Source organism: Scatophagus argus, chromosome 22 (genome assembly GCF_020382885.2).
Source record: "Scatophagus argus isolate fScaArg1 chromosome 22, fScaArg1.pri, whole genome shotgun sequence".
NCBI classification, from domain to species: Eukaryota; Metazoa; Chordata; class Actinopteri; family Scatophagidae; genus Scatophagus; species Scatophagus argus.
In genome coordinates this window covers 15,157,205-15,177,678 of record NC_058514.1, presented here as the reverse complement: position 1 = coordinate 15,177,678, position 20,474 = coordinate 15,157,205, and the positions used below count along the sequence as shown (strand labels likewise).

The window sequence follows — 20,474 nt, the reverse complement described above, 5'->3', positions numbered from 1 at the left end:
AAACTCACAAACATATTCAAAGCAAAGACAAAACCTAGAATTTAAAAACAGTGTCTTCAAGTTTAATTGTAACATTATTTATGCATACATATTTACATACATGCACCAGTTTTTCTAAACAGATCTTTTATCTTTTTGTTTGTTTTGTTTTGTTTATTTGAATCTGACATCCTAGCAACTGCAATGACAATCTAAGGGATCATAATGATATCAAAATACAGTCAGAAGAAATCATACACAAGCTTATCTTTAGCATGTCCACCCATGTCTGAACTTCAGCGCATAGTGTTCTCTAAACAAGACATTATTTCCCATGCAGCAGAGTGGCAAGCTTTTTGGTTATGTTATTAAGGTTATTGTTTGGTTAAGTTAGAGGCAAGATACTGTCGTCCAAGACAAGTCTTACAGAACTCAGGTCTGATTCTATAGAGCCATTACAAATCTGTGCTCACTTCAAACACTCTCACTACATCTGGTTTCTTGGCAAGCTGCTGTGCTGTTGTGCCCAATGCATCTTCTGAGTCTTTGAGTCCAAGCTGCAGGAGTGTCCTGGCTGCATCTGCATGCTGCCCTATGGAGGCCATGTGAAGAGCTGGCACAAGAAGAGAAGAAAATTCAAGAATCATACTGCTATTTAAGCATATTTTAACCCACTGACTCGTCATAACGCAACTTTTCAGATTGACTGAAAGTTACAACAGTATTGGTTTTATCACATAAGAGCTTTCAGACTCTGTAGTGTTCTTATTGATTTCAAGTTTCGAGTTGAGCAACATCAGTCAAAATATGATAAAGCCATGACTGTTAAAGAAATCTGCTCAAACAACAGCCCTGATGAAGCAGATCAACGGACTTTTGATTGTTAAGAAATAATACTTCAATGTATCGTGGCCTAGAGGTTGGAGAAGCGGCTTGTGATCGGAGGGTCACTGGTTTGATTCCCCCACCGGACGGGCAGGAAAAATTTGGGTGTGGTGGAGTGATTAATGTGAAAAAATGCTCCCTCCCCTCCATTAGCCGGCTGATGTGCCCTTGAGCAAGGCACTTAACCCCCCAATATGTTCTCCGGGCGCTTGATGCTGCCCACTGCTCCTGTGTGTGTTTCACTGCATGTAATTTGCCAGGTGTTGCATGTGTGTGTTCAACTAAGGATGAGTCAAATGCAGAAGATGAATTCAGTGTGTGTATGTAAAAATATATATACTGCCAATAAAGTTGTTTCTTCTTCTTCTTCTTCTTCCTTTATTGTTGTTTATTTTGCATTGAATATTGACGCCATAAATACTTTTCAGGAGCTTCAAGTTTGTTAAAAACCAAAAAACAAAAACATTTCACAAGCTCACCACTGCAGCTGCAGCACGATGGTGTGTGATTCAGTGCTTACCACTTCTTCCTTTTTTGTCCCGAACATGAAGATCTGCCCCCAACTCCAGCAGTGTTTTTAAGGTGGATGTGTGGCCCTCCTGAAAAACACGCATTGAAATAAGGAAAGAGAGTTGATTTGCACACCATAATATCTTTATATATTATCTATTAGTCTAAGCTAACCTTTTCAGCTTTTTTTGGGTTACTCATTAACTTAACTATTTCAACCATTTATCCATCACTTCTACATAACCCTTTCAACTTCTCTGCTCATTGATAACTAGTTTTCAAATTAGTTGAGCTTCTCCAAACTATTTTCACATATCAGCAAGCAACTGCAGAAGTACCCCTAGTCGGGAATTGCTGATCTCACCTTCGCAGCATAATGTAAGGCAGTGAGCTGGATGTTAGTCGCCCTCTGGTTCACGTTTACATTTAGGTCCCGTACCAAGAAACACAGCGCCTCCTCCTGGCCAGTGACAGCAACCTGGTGCACCGGCTGAGCCCCGAGTATGTCAGCTGCTGTTGGAGATGCCTGCATTGTACACAAGTCAAGTTGTGATATCATGTATAAATATGTCAATGTCTCCATCAGCTGAAACATTAGTGAGCTGAAACGCCTTATTCTACCTGATGCTTTTCTTTAAGCATCCTGGCCACAGAAATGTGTCCATTCCTGGCAGCATCCATGAAAGGAGTAACTCCACAGCTGTCAGCGCTGTCCGGGGTGTAGTCACATCTGGAAAAAGGCCGGCAAATGTGAAGTCAGACGGGCAATGTTATCTGTGAGCTGCAAATCATCATAAAGCTGAAAAATGTGAAATATGTTTCTTCACTTTGAACCAGTCACACCTGGAAGCTGCCCAGTCCAACAACAACCTGAGCTGTTGGCCACTGAGCAGCTCCGCTGATGCGGTCAAGGCCTTGCAGACAGAAGTCTCTGTAGAGGCAGTGAGGGTGAAGTAATTGCTGCCATTTCACATTGCCCCATGGAGACTTATCCTTCCAAAGCAAAAATCAAACCAGCAATCTCTGGATCACAATATTGTTTTTGTATTTTGCCAGTAGTCTTGTCAGTTGCTTATCTTAAGGCACTTTGAGCCAGAAATTCAGAGAAAAATGCATGGAAGTTGCATACACAAAGTCACTAAAGACAGTGAATATTGCTAAAACTGACTGAAACATCTCACAAATCTGATAGGATTTGCTTTGAGCGAATATTCCCAATAAAAAAATTCAACCTACCTCTCCAGTAAGATCTTAACAACCTCCTCACAGCCATGCATCGCTGAATGATGAGCAAAGAGAGTATTAGTTAAAATCTGATAATTAACACAAAAGGTCCCCTCACATAACAGGAAAAAACCCCCCCAGATATTACTTTTGTCCTTCAGTGATCATAAAACACATTCGGAGACTTGACCACAACAGAGCAGCACAAGACAAATGTTTAAAACCAGCCCGAAGTCAGGACATTTGTTGGTGTATGCCAGGTTTGACCGATCGGCCATCGCGTCACACATCTGTATGTTGACACTTGATATCTGAGGGTGCTTTACCCGCAGTGTGCAGCGGCGTCCTGCGCGTCTTGCTCTCCGTCCTCCAGACATCCGGCGCGACAATCAGCAGGTGTTGTATGACCAGAGGATCGCCCTCCCTGCAAGCGATGTGGAAGGAGTTCCAACCGTCTTTGTTTCTCAGTGCAGGGTCGGCCCCATGGCACAGCAGTTCCTGAATCACGTCGAGGTTTCTCCGAGTGCAGGCCATCATCAGGGGAGTCCTGAGAGAGGATAGGCAACACTGACATCTGTTCTGACCGAGTGAAACCTGCTGAAGCTGGCAGTCACAGTGAGATGAGGAATGAGATGCTAATACACAGAGGGGATTTTTGTATAAAATAGACATCACAATTAGAAAAACAAGAATTATTAAACATTTCATCAGGGAAAAAAAATCATCAGTGAAAAAAATCTGTAGATTATTTGTAAAATAATTTGTAAATAATTCACACCAACAGAAAAAAAATTAACCTTAAATTGTCAATTTCATAGTAATTTGTATATGGTGTACAGCATTTGAAACATTCACCTTCAGTTTTTACATTCTGAAAAAATTAAATGGAGCATTAGCTCTAATAAAACATGACTAAACCTAATCTAACACGTCCTTTACGTATAAAGAAAAATGTTATTACACATTTAAATACAAAATAATGAAAGACAATCTTAAGACGTAAGAAATGTATGTCTGCAAAATCTCTTAATCTTATTTTATTTATTTTGTTGATGCACTGAATGATCAATCTGTTTGGATTCACAACTTGAGGGCACAGACCTGTTTTTCCCTTAGGTTAATAAAAAGAAATTGCTCCTTCGAGCCGGATTCGAACCAGCGACCTAAGGATTTCAGCATTACACCGCTACAGTCCTCCGCTCTACCAACTGAGCTATCGAAGGGAGCTGACAACCCACTCGAAATAATGCCCTGTTAAAGCCAACAGAGGGCGCTTCATGTAAGGAAACAACGTTGCAACGGTATTCTCATCCTCACCAATCAGCCTTCTTCAGACTATCCGCTTTAGCTCCTTCCCGGAGCAAGTAGCTGACGCAAGCCTGCTGGCTCATGGACGCAGCTTCGTGCAGCGGCCTCTTGTAGTCGTTGTTGTACACTTCCACATCCATGCCTACCCGCTTTATGAGATAGTCAACAATGTCCAGGTGTCCGTGTCTGGCAGCGTAGTGCAACAGGGTGTCTCCAGACCGACCGAAGTGTTTGCTACTGACAGCATGCACTGCCGCCGAGCCGCCTAATGTTATCAGTTTCTCCAGAGAGCTTAACTGTCCCTCCTGGGTGAGCCTCGCCATCTGTTTTAAGGAGTTTTCGTCCATGTTGGATGGAGGTTCCGGGCTATTAAATGCACACAACGTCGCTTACCGGTCAAAAAGGACAAAATAGTTAGACTGAGAAGCTTCAGGACATGCTGGAGAGAAGTGTTTACTAGTTTTTTTTAGCAGAGTAGCAAAAACTCAAGTGGCTAACCATGACCTTACACTGTAACGGTTGCTCTTCTTGTGCACCACGTCAATACGCTTTGTAAACCTAATAAATATAAGTTTTTGTATATAGACGGCACGGCATGCATCTATGAATAATAAATAATGTATTAAGATATAATAAGACATGCAACTTATTCATACACACAGGTATTTAAGGAAAACTGTGTAATTGACGTTGTAAGAACTGTTTTAACAAACCTTCAAGCAGACTTTTGAAAATTTAAACCTTACATGTGCAGGTTAGCACTGATTCTAGGCGTTGCAGTTTTTCATAGAACAGTATGATTAATATTCACAATCCTAACTAATATTCAGCATCTATCAGATAGGACGACGCGTACTTTTTAGACGGGATAAGTTTTAGTCGTCCTTTCCAAACATGCGAAACTATTGGCTTTATGGGAAATGTAGTTTTTCTTACAACGTGTAATGTATGGACATCCAAACCTTTTTAAAACAATTATTACCTCCAGAATGGAAATTTATAAGTAATTTCCTCAGGATCAGAATGATGAATACTACTTAAAGTATATGTCACAGCGCTCTGGTTTTAACACAGCGCTGTCGGTGTGATTTTTAATGACTATAGACTGCTTCTCTCACACTGTGGCTAACAGAAACGAGCCAGAAGCGGACACTGCTTTCACAGCAGAGGTTGACTCAGCGAGAGAGCGAGGAATCAGAGCGCGAGTGAACAGCATAAGTCACATCTGGAGGGAGGAAGGAGGGGGAGTAGGACTTTCTGTAGGGTGAGTCTCAGAGTCCTCAGAGGTTTTACAACATGGACCATGAATCTCAGGAATGACACTGACCACAGTCACCGCCCGCTTTGTCTGGTGAGCTTATACATTTCTGACATTTTGAATGTGTTTTAAATTGTGCCACAAAGTAAAATTAGTGATCATTTACATATCAAGCCAAGAGGGACACTCCTCCTCTTACTTTATCTCACGTCTTCTAAAGTGCACATGTGCTAAGATAACGCAGTTTCTCGCGGGTGTATGTCTAGTGCCTATTGTGAAACGTGTGTCTTGTGTTTAGCGTTATTCATGCCACCCTATTGTGCTGTTATAGTAAGGAGAACTTTTTGTACTGCTACACTGTAAAAAAATATCCATCTGTGAAAGAACTGACTTTGTCGGCCTACTTGAAAAACAAGTGGAAAATGTGCAGTAATGCGACATGCACGACATTGTTTTACATTGTTTTCAAGCAATGCAATTTTTTTTTTGTCTTAAATCTTTTTGCTTATGAGTGTTGTTGTTTTTGTTTGTTTGTGTGATGATTTAAGTGCTTTGGTTTGGAGCCTCACCGCACTGACACACAAACACGGTTACATGCAAACTTTTAGCAACTTCTTGGAAGATGAAAAACTAGATTTGTAGTAGGTAGTTACTGTACATCATAACCCACTTCCTTGATATCTTGAAGAAGGAAAATTATGTTAAAACAGGGAATAACAATCTTTTTTTTACCATTTTTCAAAAATAAAGAAAAGAAGTGGCATAAAATTGTATAACTGTTCATATCTGGTGGTACAATTCTGCAAAAACATGTCACTGTTAATGCATTGAGATTGGAGAACATGTGACATGTAAGTTCAATACATCGTAAATTGCAGAGTCTTGAGTGAATTAGCAGTTGTTCGAATGCAGACCAGAGACAGCATGTTAGGTGGCTCTGCCTTCTGGAAAGAGTATCCAGAGCTAATGAGCTCCAGATGTTTTGGGCTGTTCTAAACAGCGACAAACAAAACTGAAACAACTGCATGACACAAACTGCATGTTCTGTTTCATTTCAACTGCCTGCTCAAGTTAAGTCTGCAGGTTTTCTGAGGAAACGCTCCAACACAATAAGGCAGGCTACTGTATGTGTGACGCTAACTGACGAGTGACTTAAAGTGTGTTGTTTCCATCTGAGGCCATGGAGATGGGGGATCAGTCAGAGAAGTGAAGCTTTTAGACAGTTGAGATCTGTGCTTTATAGCGTTCAACCCTCTGCAGTTACATAAATGCCTCAGTGGCTAAGAGACAAGTAGATTCCTCGATGAATCCTGGCACCAGGAAGGAAGGAAGGAAGTGATGGAAGGATTTGGTCAAAAGACAACCACATGTGCTGGCCCTCGGAGAGTTTGCTGCAGGTCAGGCCACTGTGGCAGTTTGTCACAGTCATATACATCAGTATGTGTAAAATATATGTCACATACTTCATTTCTCTGTGTATTTATATCCAAATGTAACTGATGTCTCTTTACATTAAGTTTCAGTGTCGACCATAGCCTTCGTGGGGATTCCAACCAACCCCTCCTCAATAGTCTGAATCAAAACCATCAACACAAGGACTCCGACATGTTTCTTATCTCAATAATGACATCACTGACACAGTTAGATCTTTGTAAGAGAAACCGGATTCCTTAGCCATATTTACCCTTAGTCAAGCTTGGTTAAGGTAACAGTCAATTTCCTTTACTTTTGTGCAAAAACATATGAGGCCTATCACCTTTCTAAATGTCAGAGACATTGTAAGTCACTTTCAGCTGTGTTGCTAGGGTTCGGTGTTAACATTCTGCTGAGGGAACTGTCCTTCTTTCAAGCCTGCACACATCACTGATGGGGCCAAGTAGTATTTCATCTTGTAGTTCTCTTGAAATGAATTTATCTCCAGGGGCTTAATAGTTCTTTCTTTTCTGTTTCTGGGTTTGTGTGTGCAGATGTTGTTGGAAACAAACATGAAACATGGCTCTCCTGAGAAAAAGTAAGTGAAAGATAATTTAGTTGATTTATGACCTCAAGTGATATGAATTTACATAAAGAATAAATGCTCATGTTCCTGTTTTTGGGCAGTTACACTTCCAGACTTAATTGTTTTGTTGTGGTTTAACACTCATACTAAGTATAGTAAAAGAAAAGTGAGGTGCACATGCACCTGTCACATGCTCTATGCACGAGTGTGTGCTGGGGGAGGGTATGATGAGGTAATGAAATCACAGGCTGTAAGGAGTCATTCCTCATTATTCTATTCAATGCAGAAGTCCCTCAACATTCATTCTTCCTAATGACCAGCAGGGGGCGACTCAATTAGTTTCAAAAAGAAGCCTGATTTTATTCTAATTGCTTATGAGAAAATTAGTCTAATTCTCAGTTGATTCATTCGCTCAGTAAACAGTTTGTTAATGAGTTTATGGCTTCAGCAACTAGTTCCAAGTCTTTTGCAAAAAAGGCATGATGTTCATTTTGTAAATTGTGGCCCCATTTTGAGTAAAATAGATGATAAAGTAGGGTATGCTTTAGGGCTATTTCCACTATCACAGTTTGTCCTCAGGTTCTCAGTCAGAGCCAATCAGGATATCATCTCCAGTTCCACTGTCTCATCCAGATATGGTCAGTGCTATTTTCCAAAAAAATCAAGATAGCAACAGAAGCTTCAAATTCAAATCAGAACCAATGGGTGACATCTGTGATTAAAATCATGCAGGGAAGATTTTCGCTCCTTGAGAAAATGACACTGTTCAAACCCGAACCCAAACATTTTTGGCAGAAAAATAAAACTAAAAGTTCAGTTTGTAAAAGAAAAACAACTGGTTAAGGATGTTTATAAAATGTCTCAGATAGTACAAGTGGGGACAGTAAGTCCCGAATATCTACTCCTGCTCAGGTAGTACTGCACATACTGTGCACAATATGTTATGGGACCTGAATAGGAAACAAAAATGAGAAAAAGTGGCTTGTAACTGGTTGCAGATGGGTGTTTGATCTTCCTCTCTCTCTTGTCTGTCTGACAGGCAGCTGGTGGGAAGAAAGAAACTTCAGACATGATCACCATGTGCATTTCTGCTCCTATGAGAGGGATACACTGCAGTCAAACAACAACTGAGCTTATGCAGCGTTTTTAATGCTGAATTTTAGTCCTAGAAAAATGAAACTGAATTAACCAACAACAAATTTGATAATGACTTAATTGTTTCAAGAAATCACCGGGCGCAGTGATCAACTGCTGAAAGCAAAAAAAGGCGTTTTTTTTTTTTTTTATTTAGCAAAAATGCAAATGCTTTCACACTCTGCTTCCAGCTCCTAAAACATGAGGATCTGCTGTTGTTCTCTTTTTGATGCCAGACAATACAAGCAATGTGAAGACATCACCTCCTGCCTCTGTGTGTGTTTCAGTTAACCAGGTCCTCCTGCTGCTCCTGGTGCTGATGGTGTGTCTCCTCCTCCACAGTACACTGCTCAGAGCCTCCTCTCGAGCCAGGCTCTCAGGTACACCCACACAGGTCTGACTCACATCATTAAGGCATTAAAGGATTTATATTTTGCTTATCGTCAACAAAAGACCAAGACCAATGTTGAACTGATCCTAAAAAATATTGTGTGTGTATTCAAAGCGTGAGCTATCTGATTTCTCTGTACAATAGAACTCTACTGCTGTCCAAAACTAGGGATCTGCTGCTTCTATGAGTGCTTACTCGAGCACTAAATGTGTATTAATCCGCCACTGAAAATAATCCCCAGCTAGTCCACTATTTGATCTTCTTTGAGAAAGATTTGCTAAAGCTTAGAGTATTTATTTGTTTTGGTAAGTTACTGAGCATTTTGTAAAGAACGAAAATATACATATATGAACTGATTTACAGCTTGGAGCTGAAAGCTGATTTGTTGATAATTTGGAAAAAGCATTTTGTGACTTTCATCTAATTTAATATTAATGCAGTTGGTAAAGGTTGTTACAGCTAAGCAGAAAAACAATCTGTATATAAACAACCAGAGAGATTGTTGCACCATATAGCTGTGGTCAATTTTATACATCACATCATTCTTATTGGAAAAAACTTCCAAAGTAACATACAACAAATTCAGCCTTGAGCCTGCCGTCTGATTCCTCTCAGATCACTGGAAGAGCGCTGGAATCGCAGCAAAACATCCTGCAGTAACAGTGTCTGAGATGGATGACGTCATCCCCGTCATCATCTGTGCATCGGAGGAGCGTATGGGTGCAACCATGGCAACCATCAACAGCATCCATAGCAACACAGACGCCAGTGTGTTCTTCTATATTGTTACTCTTCACGATGCTGTGAAACTGACGAGGTTTGTCGCTTGTCTGAAAGGCTTTATAGGTGAAAATTGTGAGATGTGGCCAGAATTTATTTTACTTGTAAGTAACATTATCAACAAAATGTGAAGAAACAACAGGGCTGATGTTATGTCAAAGACGTCTCTGTTTTGTGTTGCATGGTAGCCAGCTAGCCACAGTCCGTCCTGTCTTGTAATACCACTTTGTACCTCTAGAGGTGATAGTCGATAGTCTAACCCAATTTCAGCCTGGAAATATAACAAGTTTGCTAAGTTTCACAAACTCTTTTAGCATTTAGTCTAAAAGAAAACAAAACTAACCTCATCAAACTAGCATCCACTTGTCTCAGAGGTTGTGTCCGTTCCCAGTCTGGTGTTCAGTCATCTGGAAGTCCTTTTGAGATGAACCATGTTGCCAGTGGTGACTCCGTCATGATCCAAGATCATGGTGCAGGCCATTCTGCTATAAGGCCATTAGCTCCACAGCTAACTGGGCTAATGGTAACTATAGTTATTACCAGTATACCAGTATAACAACAAATAGTACAGTGTGCAAGTGTGTGAAGTTAATCTAGGGATGTGCTCCCCCCTATATTTTAAGTTTTCTGGCCATATTTTACAAGTTGCCCCTTTAAAGGTGCAATAAATGACCATCTGAAGCCATCTAGTCAGTTTTAAGATGGTTTGTGTTCTTATACTATAAAATATCAAATCTAATTCAAGTAACTGTTCCAAATATGGAGGGAAGACATGGGCGTGGTTTTTGGCCACCTTAGCATTATAACCAACCATGGTGATTTTTATACTTATTTACCCTCTTTTACTTTGCATTTTCCCAGGAAGTACATAGAGAAGACTAAACTGAAAGGCATCAAGTATGAGATAGTGGAATTTAACCCCATGGTTCTGCGAGGAAAGGTGAAGCCAGATTCCTCTCGACCTGATCTGCTACATCCAGTGAGTTCTGGGTTTAGTTTTGTTCCTGTATTGATACATACCTCACACTCTCACCCTGAAATAATTTTGCTTTGTATTTTGCAGCTCAACTTCGCGCGATTTTACTTACCTCTGCTTGGCATCAACCATAAGAGGGTGATATACTTAGATGATGATGTCATTGTGCAGGGTATGTATGTAATCATGGCTGGAGGGAATCCATGGGCGAAAACTTCATGCTTTACATTCTTCAGATAAAATAGTTTTAAGGTTAGCGATTGTTAAAATGGGCTTAGATGTAGGTCTTCTATGAATACATGATTTCTTCAAGAGTAAACATTTTAAGATCAGACTTTAGTGATACCTGAGGGGGGAAAAAAATTGCAAGTCAAGACAGTTACAGTTTGTCATAAAGATAGTAAAGTACCATTTAGCTTTGTGTGAAGATCGCTGACCTACTCGCTAGCTTGCAGAACCAGCTCTACAACGTTTCAGTCATCAGGTCACGGTGAGCAAGACGACATCAGTTACACAAATGCTGGGCATGTAGTCTGTGTATTTCTACACTTTGTTGTAATTCAATTCAAAATTCAAGTAAGATCAAAAATGCATACATATATTTTTGAAAGAAGGTCTCACTGCTTAAGGGAAGGGACTTTTCCCCTCTTTGAATGGTAAGTAGACTGTACTTACAGTATTTAACACATTTCAACCTGAGAATAGATCAAAGTGCTTTTAAAGGGGTTCTGTATGCAACTTTATAAGGCACTGGTCTGCTCACATGGAGCGTTTGGGCAATTCATTTTGTGGTTCATTAAACTCTTTCCCACTCATTTCTTAATTTTCCGTTAATTACGTATTGAATATCTAATCTTTCATACGTGTTGATGTATCATCCCACTTAAATGCTACTTGTGCTTTTCAGGCGACATCAAGGATCTGTTTAATGTGAAACTGAAGCCAGGCCATGCTGCTGCTTTCGCCACTGACTGTGACCTGCCGTCCACGCATGAGATGGTGCGCAGCATCGGCATGCAGGTGCATTTTTATACCTTTTCCCATTGTGTGTATCAACGTGCTACTGTGGAGAGACTATGGCATTTGTCTGAAAATCAATCCAATTTTTACTTTTAGCTTGTGTCAATCAGTGTGTGGTAGATACACACATGATATTTATTACATCTTTCAACTTTGGTGTGCAGTCATAAAGAAATTGATAATGAATGTATCCTGATAGTCCTTCTGAGTTAATTTCTTATTCATTTTTCCCTATGAACTTTTTAAAAAGATTTGGTATTTGAAATATGCCGTCTTCTCCTCTGAGCTCATCCCATAGACGACCTACATGGGCTTCCTGGACTATAGGAAACAGGAAGTTAAAGATCTGGGCATCCACCCCAGGGACTGCTCTTTCAACCCTGGAGTGTTTGTGGCAGATGTTATCGAGTGGAAGAAACAGAAGATCACCAAACAGCTGGAGAAATGGATGGAGGAGAATTTCAGGTCTGAGCCAAGGGGCTACGTGTGAGGAAAAACAATGAAAAGAGAGCATGCGGCATTCCGTTTAGTCCCACTCGCCTGGATCTTGGTAGATTTTTTGGATCTTTTGATTACATTACAAAGCACAGTATTACCAAACTCTGTCATGCATGATTAGGGGCTTACTGCAGATTTTGGGGATGTCCACTTGCCTTCAGGTTCTGTTTTAACAGGTTCAGGCTTTAACATTACATCATAGTCTTTCATTTACACCACTTACCAGTTATTTAATTTATTGTAATATCACTTATACTGTTCAGTTCTACCACTTTGAATTACATTTTCATGTATTTATGCAGTAAGATAAATACACAGTTTTATATATTTTACGAGTTGCAGTCGAAGCATCTGCCTGATCAAAAACCCTCTTCCTCCTCTCCACCAGGCAGAACATATACAGCAGTGCCATGGCGGGAGGTGTCGCTACTCCACCCATGCTAATAGTATTTCATGACAAATACACAACACTGGACCCGCTGTGGCACGTCAGACACCTGGGTAAGATCACCACTCCTGAAGAATGTCAGTATTAGTTCCTAAACAGCACAGTGGTCTCTCAGATGACAGCTAGATCATTGTTTTGAAAGAAGAAAAATACAACTATGTCATCCTTTTTTGAATTAAAGAGTCAACTGTCAACTTTGTACGTTACTTACTCTACTGAAAATTAAGAAAATTGTGTATTTGTATTGTTTGTTGAATGAGGCACAAACCTTAACCTTAACTGGTTTGAACAAGCTATTTATTCTGCTAACAACAGAACTCTACATATATACTGTATAATTACTCATAACCAATATTGTCCCAAGTCCCAAACAGGTCATAATGCGATCTTTTCCCAATGTGAAGGCATTTTAACAGCACAGTCTTATCATTCTTTGTGCAACCTCAAATAGAAAAAGTCAAAAGTTTTTTTCATTCAAATCAAGATGATTTTGTTTTACAAAATTTCTTCCACCTGTCATTGGAAACTAATAATAATCATAATCATAATAGAATCATAAATGATAAAAAAATAGTATGGATGTGGATATGAATGGGTGGATGGATGGATGGAGATGGATGGAAAAAAATAGTAAATAATTTTATATAATAATAATTTAACACTAGAACAGAGTAAAACTAATTAACAGTTTTCTAACTTACAGTAATAATGGAAGTTATTACAGTAATAATGACAAATAATTGAATCAAAACCTAAAATATTGAAGCATCAACCTCAGGTCAGTTCCTCTTTGTCCAGGCTGGAGTCCAGATGCCCGTTATTCAGAGAGCATGCTGCAGGAGGCACACCTGCTGCACTGGAATGGCCCATTTAAACCATGGAACTACCCTGCTGTTCACTTGGATCTGTGGGAGAGGTGGTTCATCCCAGACCCCTCCAAAAGGTTCTCTTTGGTACGACCTGAGAGCGACACTTGAGGTCCGAGGAACATACCATGTCTGAGCCACAGGGTGACATGAAGCATGTGAAGTTCAGGACTTACAGAGAATTTAATACTGAGGAATGCTCTTAAAAATGAAATGCTGGTTAAACAAAATGTGACTAATCTGTTGTATACCTGTAAAGACATGACTTGTAGAAAGGTGTTCAAAGTCAAAGCGGGAAACTCAGAAGTGTTCATTCAAAGATTTTCATGTCTTTGCAAATTGTCTTGAGCTGGAATAAATGTGTTTCTATAGTAACCCAGTGGTGTAGTTTGTTTTATTGTAGTGAGTGCGTTGTGATGACTGTGGTGCCATGATCCAGTGGATGCACTCAGCTGCCTGAAAGTCGTTCTGTGAGCCCGCAAAGTTCTTAACAGCATATTCTTGGTTGAGATTCTTTGCTTGACAATTCATATTCTAACCAGTCAAGTTAGCCTGTCTGTGCTAACATAACCAATCCTTTCAGTTTCTCTGTCCTACCCCAACTTTTCACACATTTTCAGTTGAAAGAGGCTGTTTTACAACTGAGGATATGTTACTAATAGCTACTATAATGACTGTAAAATTGTATGATAAATGTCAGTGCTGCGTAAGTGAAGTGAAATTCCTGGACATTGCTAGGCAAGGAAATAAACTCAATATTAATGTTTTTAAGAGTGAAAATGTTCAAATTTAAACTTAAACAGTGCAATGGAGTGCAAAGAAATTCTAATGAGGAAATTCTACCGACATTCATGGGCCCCGGAGGATGAATCCTGATGACTTTAGTGATCCTCTGACTTGAGAAGCTGGAAGAAGTAAATGGAGTCTGATTTTTTATTTAAGCCAAAGTTGTAATACTACAGTATATAAACACTCAGTAAAAATTTGAATTCGGAATTTTTTCTTTAATAAAGTACAAAGGTATTAGCATCAAAATATTCTTAAAGTACTGAATTCCATTTTCATTTTAAAATTGTTTAAAAATTGCATTTTTATTGCAATTGCTACTCAAATAGTGCTTGTCATTCTAATATGGTCATAGAGTATGTGAAAATGAAAATTGGATTATTGTATTTTCATTTTAATTTCTACTTAAATAACTTATTTAATTAATTAAAAATTATAATGCTACTGTGAAACTACATTTTCATTTTCAAGTTAAATAAAGTCTTCTATGGGCTTCCATACCTTATGACCATCATACCCAAAGAGGAAAGAGGAAGGGAGGAGTTCACAGTCACAGAAACTGAAAGTACCGTAACTCAACACCACTACAGTCGAGACAACTTAAGACTTTTGCAAAACAGCTTTTGGCATTTCTCGAAAGTACAACAGAATCTGAGTACAACTGGTGAGTAAAATTCTCGGTGTTTGAACTGTTCAAGAGGAATCAGCAGGAGAGGCTACTGACACAACACATGAAAATTTGATTTTGTACTACAGCTGCATTGTGTCCTATTGTCCTACTTCCCTTGTTCTCCAAGTTAAGTGTCATACTTAGACTTAAAAATGTACTATAGGCACAATTAGATCAATCAGTCTTTCAAAATCACAAAACTGGTGTTCAGTGCAAATAAACTGTATGTTTTTGATTTCACACTTTCATTTTTGTTATTAGACATGGCAGCAGCCAGCAGTCTCCTCTCTGAAGATCAGTTTCTGTGCTCCATCTGTCTGGATGTGTTCACTGATCCAGTCACTGTACCATGTGGACACAACTTCTGCAAGAACTGCATCACAGACCACTGGAACATTAATGTCCACTGTCAATGTCCCATGTGTAAGAAATGTTTTGACAGAAGACCTGAGCTGTATGTCAATACTTTCATTTCTGAGATGGTTGCTCAGTTCAGACAGTCATCAGTAAAGGAAAGCAGCTGCAGCTCAGGGCAACAAGGAGCCAAACCAGGAGAAGTTCTCTGTGATGTCTGCACAGACACCAAAGTGAAGGCCCTGAAGTCCTGCCTGGTGTGTCTGACCTCCTACTGTGAGACTCACCTGGAGCCTCATCGGAGAATCCCAGGACTGAAAAGACATCAGCTGATCGATCCTGTGAAGAACCTAGAAAGGAGGATGTGTAAGAAACATGATAGACCTTTGGACCTGTTCTGTGAGACTGACCAAATGTGTGTGTGTCGGTTCTGCACAGAAACAGATCACAAGCTTCATCACACTGTTGCTCTGGAAGAAGAATTCGAAAGAAAGAAAGCTGAGTTGGGAAAGACAGATACTGAAGTTCAGCAGATGATTCAGGAAAGACGCCTGAAGATTCAGGAGGTCAAACAGTCAGTTAAGCTCAGTAGGGAAGGTGCAGACAGAGAGACAGCAGTCAGTGTGAAGGTCTTCACTGCTCTCATCCAGTCTGTTCAGAAAGGCCTGGCTCAGCTCACCAATGTGATTGAAGAGACACACAAAACAAGAGAGAAACAGGCTGAAGTCTTCATCCAAGAACTGGAAGAGGAAATCTCTGAGCTGATGACCAGAAGTGCAGAAGTGGAGCAGCTCTCACGCACTGAAGACCATCTCCAGTTCCTCCAAAGCTTCCCATCCCTGAACCCTGTTCCACCCACCAAAGACTGGACAAAGGTCAGAGTGCGCTCGTCTTATGAGGGGGCTGTGAGGAGAGCTGTGGCTCAGCTGGAGGAGACACTCAGTAAGGAGATGGAGAAGCTGCATGCTTATGCTGAAATAAAAAGGGTCCAGCAGTATGCAGTGGATGTGACTCTTGATCCTGATACTGCAAATCCCTTTCTCATCCTGTCTGATGATGGGAAGCAAGTCAGTCATGGGAATGTAAAGCAGAATCTTCCATGCAGCTCTAAGAGGTTTCGCTGTTACTCTATCTTTGGAAAGCAGAGTTTTTCTTCAGGAAGATTTTACTATGAAGTTCAAGTTAAAGGGAAGACTTCCTGGATTTTAGGAGTGGCCAGAGGGTCTGTCGACAGAACAGGGTGTGTGGTACCATCCCCTAAGAATGGTGTTTGGGATTTAAGACTGACAAAAGAAGAAGAGTTCAAAGTTGGTGGATCATCAGTTCACCTCTTTCTAGAGTCGAAGCCTCAGAAGGTTGGGGTGTTTGTGGATTATGAGGAGGGTTTGGTCTCATTTTATGATGTAGATGTTCCAGCTGTCATCTACTCCTTTACTGGATGTAAGTTCACTGAGAAACTCTACTCATATTTCAATCCCTGTCATAACTGTGGTGGTAAGAACTCCACTCCACTAATCATTTGCCCCATCAATTCTGATGATTAGACTGATCATAATTGGAGTCACTGCCATTTAAATTACATAAATCACTTAAGTATTAAGTTAAACTACAATTTGATTATAAACATTGATGATAAACATGACTGAATTAATCTGTATTAATTTGTAGACTGAAAAACTGTTGAACCGTATTGTAGAATGCCCTTAATAGTACATTTATTTTAAAAAGGTTAGTCCACTGTTGCTTCTGCTCCACTAGGAGGCGCCAGAGACATAGTGATGATATTTAGTGGAACAGTCTCTCTTGTTTAGAATTAGAAACCACATTCTATCTTGTCATTAAGTTTGGGCAATTCAGTCTGTTTTGGAATACAGCCAAAAGCATGGAATTGCCTATAGACCAAAATTACAAAGAATAAGTAAATAAATAAAAAGAAGTACATAAGTACAGTACATGAATACATTTATAATATGAATAATTACACAAACATATGTTAATTTAAAGTAAATTGTGACAAATTGACCAGAATAGAATAGACTAGACTATGAAAATTCATATATGTCGGAAATAGTGACTGGTCCTACTGAAATAATCATCAACTTCAGAACCAAACAAATCATAAAAGCACCTGTCCTTATTGGCAGCCACCCAATTAAAATAACTGACTCCTTCAAGTTCCTTGGCACACGCATCAGCAGTAACCAGAAATGTGACCTCAGCAGCAACCATCAAATGCACAAAGCCCCACAGAGACTGTACTTTCTGAGGCAAGATCTTCTGGTCCAGTTTGACATAATTCAGAGTATCCTATTACTATCAATTACTGCCATAGGTTCACAATGCACATCACATTTTCTAGTGTCTCCCTTCAGGTCTCTCGGGGACAGGACAGAACACCTCAACCTGAACTTCTTTCCCAAAGCCATGTAGTTGTTCAATTCACAAAAGCCTGTCTAAATCAAACTGTACGGTTTGTGTTGTTGTGCACTGCACTCACATCACTTCTGTTTGCACTGGCGTTGTATGTGGTGTACTGTTAGTCATTCCATCTGTACTTAATAAATAAATAATAATAATAATAATAAAAATTGGTAAAAGAAAATTAAAACTATTCCAACAAAACTGAGATGAGACTTGAGTTTGATCATTCACTCTATTATTTTATGTTAGATTTTTTATTATGCTTTCCATATTTGTTCAGTTGAATGCACTGTGTAATTTATATATTCTTTCAGGATTTGTGTTCAGAAGGACAAAAATCTTCTTGTAAATTTATTATTCATGTAAATGCAAAACACATTTTGTGAGTGTATAAAATCCCATTCATCATTATAGGAGGTATTTTAGGAATTTCCTTTGTCATTTTTACATAACTGTATAATTACATTGCTTGCATGTGGAAATATTTGTGGTGGCGTGAATTTTAATTAATGGGAAATACCTTTGAAAATTAAGCAAACACTGTCTGAGTCTGCATGGTCGGTCTTCTACTCTCCTTTGGTTCAAGAAATTCTTTCTGTTGGACGTCACAGATTATGGTCACAGATTTACTTTATACTTTTCCTTTCTTTCTTGAAACGAGAAAGACTGAATTAATTTAACTAAAGGGAATTTCTTATCAAAGATGCTAAATTCTCTGTATGCAATGCTATACAGAGAATTTTGTGCTCAGAAATAATTATGTGTACATTGTGATATAATCATATAATTTAAGCTATTATTTCTGAGAGTGGACGTTCTCTCTTATGTTTAGTATTTCAGGAATGATGTTATTCTAGTGTTGCATCACAGCAAACTGGTTTAAACATCCTTCCTGTGATCTGGGTTTAAGGCTTCAGGTAATTTGTTTTCTGTGTTTGTGTGTGAGAGAGAGGAATTTAAAGTTTCACTCCCCTTAACGTCTCTTGGAACCTGATGAAGGATTTTTTGACGTCGGGAGCTGACATCAGAGGCGGTGGCGTGTGTCGTTTCACGTCATCGGGATGTCAGAGTTCAAGGTTGTTGTGGAGTTGCTGGATGCTTAAACACCTCTTTGGCAGGATTCCAGTGCCTGAAAGCTATGAAAGATATTGCATCCCTAAGAAAATTGATGGGGCACGAAGTTAAACATCTGCACTGCTACTGTCAAAAGATTGTGTATTAACAGCACAAAATGTCAGCACTGTCCGCTGCTAGAATTTATCAATGGCATCGACCCCTTCTTTACTTCATGTCAGGCTTTAAAAACTTTGTTTCTTACTTGTGCTTTGGTCAGGGCAGTGTAGCAACCAAATGAGGCTCTTAACGGTTGATACACATCACGCTACTCCACTATTAGCCTGTAATTACAGTGTTTATTATCAAAGTCTATAACAGTGAGGCAGCTCTATAGGAGCTGGAACCATCATGAGTGGTGTGAAAATTCTGCTATATTCACAGTCGCTTTAACCAGTCATACCTGCATAGTTAAGCAAAAACAAATGGTCAATTACACAAAGGGTTTTCCTGTTCTTATTTTGATTTTAAAAAATGCAGTTTTATGTTCAGTCAGTAAATAACATAAGTAATGGATAACAACAAAGCCCCTTGTGACATTTGTTGAACCACCCCTTTAAACTGTTAATTTTTCTAAAAGTCACCCATTACTTCACACATAGTAATTTTCAGCTTGCTAAGGTCATAGTAAGAGAAATGTAAGAAATTTACTGACAGATTCAGTGTATTGTTAATGCCAGGAAATTCCATTAATTACAATGTAGATTGTAAATAAACAGGACTAAGTACATGACCTTGTGGCAGCCCCTTAGTTATACCTGTATATTACCTATACAGTACCCTATTAGGTTTCACTCAGCAGTTATTTCAAACATTCATCTATGAAATTCCAATGAAAGTCTTTGACAACACAATAGAAGACATTTTACAGAATCCACTACACTTGCATGATAAAAGAACAAGAGATTATCAGGCACTATCACTGTAAATATTTAGAGCAAACGTATGATCCCAGCTTTTAGCTTCAGTTCTTTTTCTGGTGAAGGTTTTAGTTACGAACGATTTTATCATTTGTGTTTCACGAGTGGTGCAGATTTCAAGTAAAATAGAGAAAAGGAAGAGAGAAAACAAACTTTGCACTTTCACCTTGTTCATTAACAGTAAAGGGACAAAATTTCACTCAACTACACATCATCATAGAGACATAGCAGAAAATCCAGTCATCTAGGTGTAGTCTTAATAACCAGTGTGAGAAAAAGGCTGTGCCCAGGGAAGAGACTATGTGTGAGACTGCACGTATGCTGGTCACAGCTGGCAGACAGGCCAGGAGGAGGAGGCTCTGTATGTGTGTGTATCAAAGAGAGATTGTGTGTAGGTGATACTTTAGTTGCAAGCTGGAGGTTACCGATAATGGTGTGTGTGTGTGTGTGTACAGTGTGGGTGCGTGTGTGTGTGGAGCATGGTGTGGAGTCACGTTTGTCTCCACATTATGGAGACTCCAGATAGTGTGATGTCACTGCCAGCATGACAAGTTTTCCACTGATTAGTTTCCTCAGCCCTGCTCACAATGTCCACTCTGAAGTTAAGACATTTTGAAGGATGAGGTTTTCTTACATTTAACAAATACCGTGAGAAGCCCTAAAAATGAATGCATCTTACTGACAGTTCTTAAAATAGATAAAAATAATTTCTACCTGATGCAAAGTTACAGTATGTCAGTCTGTTGACGTGTATGTTCTTCATGTCAGCAAATTCCAAGTGCTGTTTTTTTAAAAAACCTTTAAAAACATTTTAAAAACCTGGAAAATAATCCAGATGTAGCCACAGGTCTCATTTTTCATTGTACACATTAACCCACACAAACTGGTTTCTGCGTGGTTCAAAACATTTCTAAACATTTTTAACAGGCAAACA

The 20,474-nt window shown here is 39.3% G+C and overlaps 3 protein-coding genes and 1 non-coding gene across 6 annotated transcripts; 2 read left to right on the top strand and 2 right to left on the bottom strand.

Annotated features, from left to right (window-relative positions):
- Window positions 1–35: 35 nt before the first annotated feature.
- ankrd16 (ankyrin repeat domain 16) lies at window positions 36–4,383 on the bottom strand. Its single transcript, XM_046378504.1, has 7 exons — window positions 3,916–4,383; window positions 2,925–3,145; window positions 2,611–2,653; window positions 1,996–2,104; window positions 1,739–1,900; window positions 1,385–1,463; window positions 36–592 (listed from the first exon to the last, which is right to left on the bottom strand). The coding sequence occupies exons 1-7, from the start codon at window positions 4,251–4,253 to the stop codon at window positions 435–437; spliced, it is 1,110 nt and encodes a 369-aa protein (XP_046234460.1). The 5' UTR covers window positions 4,254–4,383; the 3' UTR covers window positions 36–434.
- Window positions 3,734–3,821, bottom strand: trnay-gua. Its single transcript is given in 2 exon segments — window positions 3,734–3,769; window positions 3,785–3,821. It is a non-coding gene; the product is annotated as a tRNA-Tyr (tRNA).
- A 665-nt stretch (window positions 4,384–5,048) lies between the features above and the next one.
- glt8d2 (glycosyltransferase 8 domain containing 2) lies at window positions 5,049–14,044 on the top strand. 3 transcript variants are annotated; one of them, XM_046378506.1, is made up of 10 exons: window positions 5,049–5,257; window positions 7,132–7,175; window positions 8,585–8,677; window positions 9,304–9,505; window positions 10,330–10,447; window positions 10,532–10,616; window positions 11,352–11,464; window positions 11,763–11,929; window positions 12,351–12,463; window positions 13,194–14,044. In XM_046378506.1, exons 2-10 carry the CDS (start codon window positions 7,157–7,159, stop codon window positions 13,385–13,387), a joined length of 1,104 nt encoding a protein of 367 aa, XP_046234462.1. In that variant the 5' UTR covers window positions 5,049–5,257; window positions 7,132–7,156; the 3' UTR covers window positions 13,388–14,044. The 3 variants fall into 3 exon arrangements, with proteins under 3 accessions (XP_046234462.1, XP_046234461.1, XP_046234463.1); XM_046378507.1 differs by having other exon boundaries at window positions 5,071–5,257; window positions 13,209–14,037; XM_046378505.1 differs by having other exon boundaries at window positions 5,055–7,175.
- Window positions 14,045–14,532: 488 nt separating this feature from the next.
- Window positions 14,533–18,100, top strand: LOC124053942 (E3 ubiquitin-protein ligase TRIM21-like). The gene is made up of 2 exons (XM_046379539.1): window positions 14,533–14,726; window positions 14,994–18,100. Exons 1-2 carry the CDS (start codon window positions 14,567–14,569, stop codon window positions 16,628–16,630), a joined length of 1,797 nt encoding a protein of 598 aa, XP_046235495.1. The 5' UTR covers window positions 14,533–14,566; the 3' UTR covers window positions 16,631–18,100.
- The last annotated feature ends 2,374 nt before the right edge of the window (window positions 18,101–20,474 follow it).